The following is a 6,000-nucleotide window of genomic DNA, read 5'->3' on the forward strand; positions in this document are numbered from 1 at the left end:
TCTTAACAAATTAAATCAGATTTTATTTATTATTCTTCATGAAAATGGAAAACTGATTATGCTTACTAATAATGTATAGTCATAATAAATATTGTTTCCTAAACCTTCCTCTAAAGTAAAAAAAATCAATCTTTAAATATATAATTCTCTATCATATACTACGTATTTTTTATGTTGAGCAAGTTTTTAAATTTGTAATCTGTTTTGATATAAAAAGTAACTTACCTTCATTTTTCTACATAAAATATTTGTGTTAGAATCTTGATGATAAACTAATTGTGAAAATGTTACCATTAATTTTAAAGCTTCATTATTTTTTGTATTCATTATTTGATAATTAATAAAAAAATTATTACTTCCTTGTAGGTTGATCTTAGGAATGTACTAGACCTCTTTTACAAAAATTTAAGTTATTATTTAATTGTTCGCTATTAACATTTTAAGAAAAATAATAACTATTTAATTAATATCTTTGGATGAAGATCTAAGAAAATTTATTTAAAGAACAGCTTCCCAAAGACTGGGTGACTGGAGTTTTATGAAAAATTGTGTTATTTAGTAGATTAGAATTTCAAGAAATGTATATTTGGGGAAATCGAGTAAAATATTTATATTCAATAGTAGGTTTATAACATTTTGATGAAATAACCATTTTGACAAATTGTGAGGTACTATAATACTGTCATTGGTCTAATTGATAGTCGAAATTTATATTACTGGTATTCCAAAGAGATGTTAGACGAGATACAACAACATGACATATTTATATCTTATTTCGCAAGATATTATAATTACAAATATTATATAACTAATTCAACTAAATTCATCATCTTTGTATGTTAAGAAGATATTGTTTCAATGTATATAATAATTTATTTATTTTGTATATATTTTATACTGATTGACGCGAAATACACGTGTACTAGCTTTAGCTAGTGTGATAAATGGTAGCAACTAGGAGTGTTCATGGTTCGGTTTGGATCGGTTTTTCTCTAAAAAGAAACCAAACCAATTAAGTCGGTTTTTCAAATATTAGAACCAAACCAAACCAAGTAAATCGGTTTTTTCTGGATTCGGTTTATGTCGGTTTTTTTGATTTTTTCGGTTATTTATCGGTTTTTCCTTAAATATACGACATACACTACCAAACACACATTTCGGTGACCACATTTTCAACGTAACACTATCAAATCAATTGCCCTTTGACAAATATATTATTTACCAAGATATATTGATGATAATTGAATCAAATAGTGATGAATAATTTAAGGACTCAATTAAAAATATATTATTTTTAACATGAAATAGATTCTTACACTTAACAAAAGAAAACTACCAATTAAACTAGAATGTAAAGGTAAAGAACTGTACTAAAAGTGCAAACGATTAATATTTACTATAAAAAATTTAAAACTTTGTACAAAAGTATACATATATATAGGTGTAATAATAAATTTAAAATAGCTACTCCTATATTCGGTTTGGTTCGGCTTTTTTAAATTAAAACCAAAACCAAACCAAATTTGATCGGTTTTTAAATTTTAAAACCAAACCAAACCAAAAAGTATCGGGTTTTTTTTGTCGGTTTGGTTTGGTTTTCGGTTTGATTCGGATTTTCGGATTTTTATGAACACCCCTAGTAGGGGCAACCAAAAGAAATCCGAGAATGAAACATGACATCCCCTAACTTATATGATTATCTCTCTTTCTTTTGGAATATCCAAAAGAATGCTTACTGGCTCCATCACATTCGATGGCGTGTGGATAGTAGATTCAGAGGAGCCTTAGAAATAAATCACATGATTTGCCAAATTTTGGCAGTCACAGCCACCACAATTAGATAATCTATACCCCCATAAGATGGCAATATTAATAGTAAGAATAAACAAACTCTACACATTAAATTGATCAATGTTTTACTACAGAAGTGTTGCTAAAATCATCCTTACCGTAACAAGTATAGTGTTAATAGGTCTGGTTTTATTCTTCGTAAAAACAGACTACGCATTCATATCACTGACTGAAAAGTGTTTCGAATCTCTCCCACCGTCCTTACCAAGGACGCAATCCTTAATAAGAGGGTGTTGATGTCGACAATTAGTGTAGAAAATTTGTATGTAGTTGAGCAATTCTTCCTTTCCATTCCAATAGTATTAGTATGTATTCTCGTATTTTCTTATTCTTAGTTCCCTGCTGCTACATGTATTTTTCTTTTCAGTCATCTTATTATCTTGTTATTGTTACTACTTCGTTTTCATGGCTTGTACGCAATTGTTTGTCTATCCCATTATTGTTGTGTTTATGCTTTTCTTGAGTCCGAGGGTCTATTAAAAACAGTCTCTCTACCTTCACACGGTAGTATAAAGACCCCACTTATGAAATTACACTGGGTATGTCGTTTCTTCTTCTTTCTTTTTTTGTTGTGTGTGTGTGGGGGGGGGGGGGTGTTTCTCAAAATGCATCGTGCAGCTCGATAGAAAAACAGAAAACACAACATTTAGAATTACTATAATCAAACTGCTTTCAAGAAAAGCATCAATCTTCCCAATTCCAAGAACAAAATATTTTATCTCTAAAGAAACTTCAGTAAGAAAACCTTACAATCAAAAGTGTTGATATAACTCAAAACAAATTTGCAAGGGATCCCAATATAACCTCAACTCTTAACCAAAAATAGGGAAAACAAACAGACCAAGAGCGGTATACTGCTAACTACTTACTCTTCCTCAACTATTCTTCCCTTCTCGCTGACATAGATACCATCAAGGAACTTACGGATATCTTTGTTCTTCACATGGCATTTCTGTCCCCAAAACAAAAAAAAAAACAATATATGACCTTAATATGCAAGATCTTGATATTCACTATAGAGAGTAAACACATATTACGGAAATAGGGTGATATCTAAAAGAATAGCAAAGAAATGGAGGTTTACTTGGTTAATGAGGGCAGCAGATCGTGAGACAAGTTCAATGTCATTTCCGTCCAATACCAACTCATCCTTAACTTTTTCTGAGCGGACAACAGTAACCCCTTCAAGCATATCGACTTTCCTCACCTGAAAATCACAGCAAACAAGTCGGTCTCTTATTGCTCTACACTTGAGAAATGCCCATAATAAGTGCAAGAGCAAAAACAAATTATACGATCTCAAGGTTATTTAAATATCCATCATGCTGACATGTGAGACAGCAGTGTATTGAGGATCACCACATTCAAACAAGATCATTACAAGCAAATGCATAGTGAATACCAGTGATAAGGGAAGTTTTTTACATTTAATATAAGAATATCAGTTTCCAAGCAAAGGGCAATAGATTCTACATTATCTAGTGCTAGAAGACAAGAGTAGACAAACATATGAATCATTCTAGGAAGACTTCCCTTTAACTATGACCAAGGGGGGGGGGGGGGGGGAATTAGAGAAGTTGATAAACTTCTAAAAGTATCAAATCATTGTCTTAGTACATTCCTGTATAATCTTAAACAAAAAAATCAGCAAAAGTAAAGCACATTGAAGCTCATTGCAGATAAATCATGTACACTATAAACCATGTAAGGGACACTTAAATCCATCAATATTAGTCTTGTGATGATCTCCACATGCTTATGAGAAGACGGATATAGTCCACACAACAAGCAGCATGAACTAAAGGCACCAGAGTTGTTAAGAGCCCGTTTGGACATAAGAAATTTTTCCCTTTTTTCCAAAAAAATTTCACTTTCTTTCAAAAGCAGTTTGTTCATATAATTTCCAATTTTCACTTGAAAATGCATTTTGGAAATTTTCGAAAATTTAGAAAACTCTAAAAAGCCATTTTTCAAAATTTTCACTCAAATCACTAACAAAACTTCAAAAACAACCCAAAATTATATTTATGTCCAAACACAACTCTAAATTTCAAATACCATTTTCACTTGAAATTTTTTTCCCCTATTTTCGAATTTTACAATTCTTATGTCCAAACGCCCACTAAATACTTCTCAATGCTTTTTGCCTCTGCTATTTGAAACCTATCCCTGAGCAGAAAAGCCCATATCAAGTGTCTTTGGTACGACATTAAATGTTTTTTGGAAAATATTTTCCACATATCTTCAATTGTGGAAAAACTTTCCTCCAAGGAAAATATATTAATTCCCTCTATTAGCGAGAGAAGTCATTTTCCATTGTTCTCTTACTACATATCTCTTACTTTAATCAACACTTACCCATTGTTATTCATCGTTAATACAAGTATATGACCAACAACAGTATGATTATCCCTTAACCTACACAACAACAACTCCACCAATCCACAGCTTCTTAACGCGAACGCGGTACCACTATCGCAACGCATAGAGCAACCCGCTCAAACTTTTGCAAACGCACTCCTCCTGACGCGACCGCAATGACTAAACCACCAGTGGCCCCATAATACTCTTCGCGATCGCGATACTCCTCCGCGATCGCGATGACTAATAACCCAGCGCCAGAAATCAGAGAAACCACCGATACCAATATGAGGAAAATGATCCGAAATCACTCCGGAACTCACCCGAGCCCCCGCAGGACCCCGTCCGAACATACCATTGCTAGAAGGAGGGCTTGAACCTTCAATCTTGTGGTTAACAGCCACACGCTCTAACCAAATGAACTATTCCAGCTGCTTATTCATCACAGATTTATAGTTTAACTAGCTTTAGGATGATTATCAATCTACCGTAATCCTCCTACTTCATCCAACCTTGGGAACAGAGCAAGCTCACACAGGATAATCATGTGTAAGCAATATTTATATCTAACCAAACACATGAAAATTATCCTGTAAATGTAAAAAATTAATGTTCACAAAAACTAAAATTCATGAAAACACTTTCCTTCATACCAAACACACTCGAGAGTCGAGAAGCTTATTTATTTCCCAGAACGAAATTAGATGAACATTCCTAATGTTAAAATTAATACACAACAGCACCATGTATAATCAAAAATTTAAAAGTACCAACATCACAGTTAAACAAACAAAAACAAACCAGCATTTTAATCAGATCATAAAAACCCACTTAATACTAACAAAAACAAAGACTACAAAACAAAAAAGAGAGAAAGAAATTATACCCTCTTCTCGCCAAGGAAATTCCTGATCTCAATGGCCTTATTCCCACCACTAATCGACGCATTGATAGGAAAATGAGCATACACAAAACGCATCTTGTAACGGTACCCTTTAGTGACACCAGTGATCAAATTCTCAACATGACTAAGTGCTGTACGGATTGCAGCAGTAGTCTTACGTGAACCAAACCAAGCATCAATCTTGAGCTTTTTTTTGCCTGTTTCTTCATCTTTAATGAGCTGAAAATCAAGATTTAAATGCTTGAAATTTCTAGTGAGTTTTCCTCTTGGTCCTTCTACTTCTATTTGCTTTGCTTTTACTTTAATGTTTACCCCATCTGGGATGTCCATTGTTTCTGATGAGAGTATTGTCTTCATTTTGCTTTACTCTCTTTCTCTCTCGGCGTTTCTGTGAAGACAGCAAAACCCTAGCGGGGGAAGTTTGTTTAAGATGGTGAAATAGGGATTAATATGATTAATGATGTCTTTGTTTATTGGGCTTATGAGCCTTCAAAATATGGCCAGCCCAATGAAATTCAAAAATAGCCAGATTTACAAGAGATTGAAAAATAGCCACTATTTCAAAAGTAATCGAAATTTAGCCACTTTTTCTATAAAGATAGATTTGAACAAAAACACTGTTTCAAAATTCAGAAAATATTCCAGCATAATATACTAGACTTCCAGCATAATATATTGGAAGTTTATATATATGTGCTTCAATCTCTAGTATATTATGTTGGAATTTTATTAAAATAGCACGGTCTAGCCAGTTTTCGGATTAGTCATTCAAAAATAGCCATTGTTTGCCAAGTCAATGAAAAATAGACATTATTTTGCTGCAACAGAGATCGCTTCAGCATAATATACTGGAGGTCGGTGCACCTGTGTATGAACTTCCAGCA

The 6,000-nt window shown here is 33.0% G+C and overlaps 1 protein-coding gene across 1 annotated transcript; it reads right to left on the minus strand.

Annotated features, from left to right (window-relative positions):
- Positions 1 to 2,476: 2,476 nt before the first annotated feature.
- Positions 2,477 to 5,546, minus strand: LOC107767112 (large ribosomal subunit protein uL6z/uL6y). The gene is made up of 3 exons (XM_016586037.2): positions 5,099 to 5,546; positions 2,936 to 3,058; positions 2,477 to 2,803 (listed from the first exon to the last, which is right to left on the minus strand). Exons 1-3 carry the CDS (start codon positions 5,471 to 5,473, stop codon positions 2,717 to 2,719), a joined length of 585 nt encoding a protein of 194 aa, XP_016441523.1. The 5' UTR covers positions 5,474 to 5,546; the 3' UTR covers positions 2,477 to 2,716.
- Between the last annotated feature and the right edge of the window lie 454 nt (positions 5,547 to 6,000).

Source organism: Nicotiana tabacum, chromosome 20 (assembly GCF_000715075.1).
Source record: "Nicotiana tabacum cultivar K326 chromosome 20, ASM71507v2, whole genome shotgun sequence".
In the NCBI taxonomy this organism is placed as follows: Eukaryota; Viridiplantae; Streptophyta; class Magnoliopsida; order Solanales; family Solanaceae; genus Nicotiana; species Nicotiana tabacum.

Coding starts and splice junctions, on each gene's coding strand:
- LOC107767112 (XM_016586037.2), bottom strand. CDS start 5,473: ATGAAGACAATACTCTCATCAGAAACAATGGACATCCCAGATGGGGTA. Junction 3,059..5,098: donor ATTTCCTTGGCGAGAAGAGG/GTATAATTTCTT, acceptor TGTGATTTTCAG/GTGAGGAAAGTCGATATGCT. Junction 2,804..2,935: donor CTGCTGCCCTCATTAACCAA/GTAAACCTCCAT, acceptor TTTTGGGGACAG/AAATGCCATGTGAAGAACAA.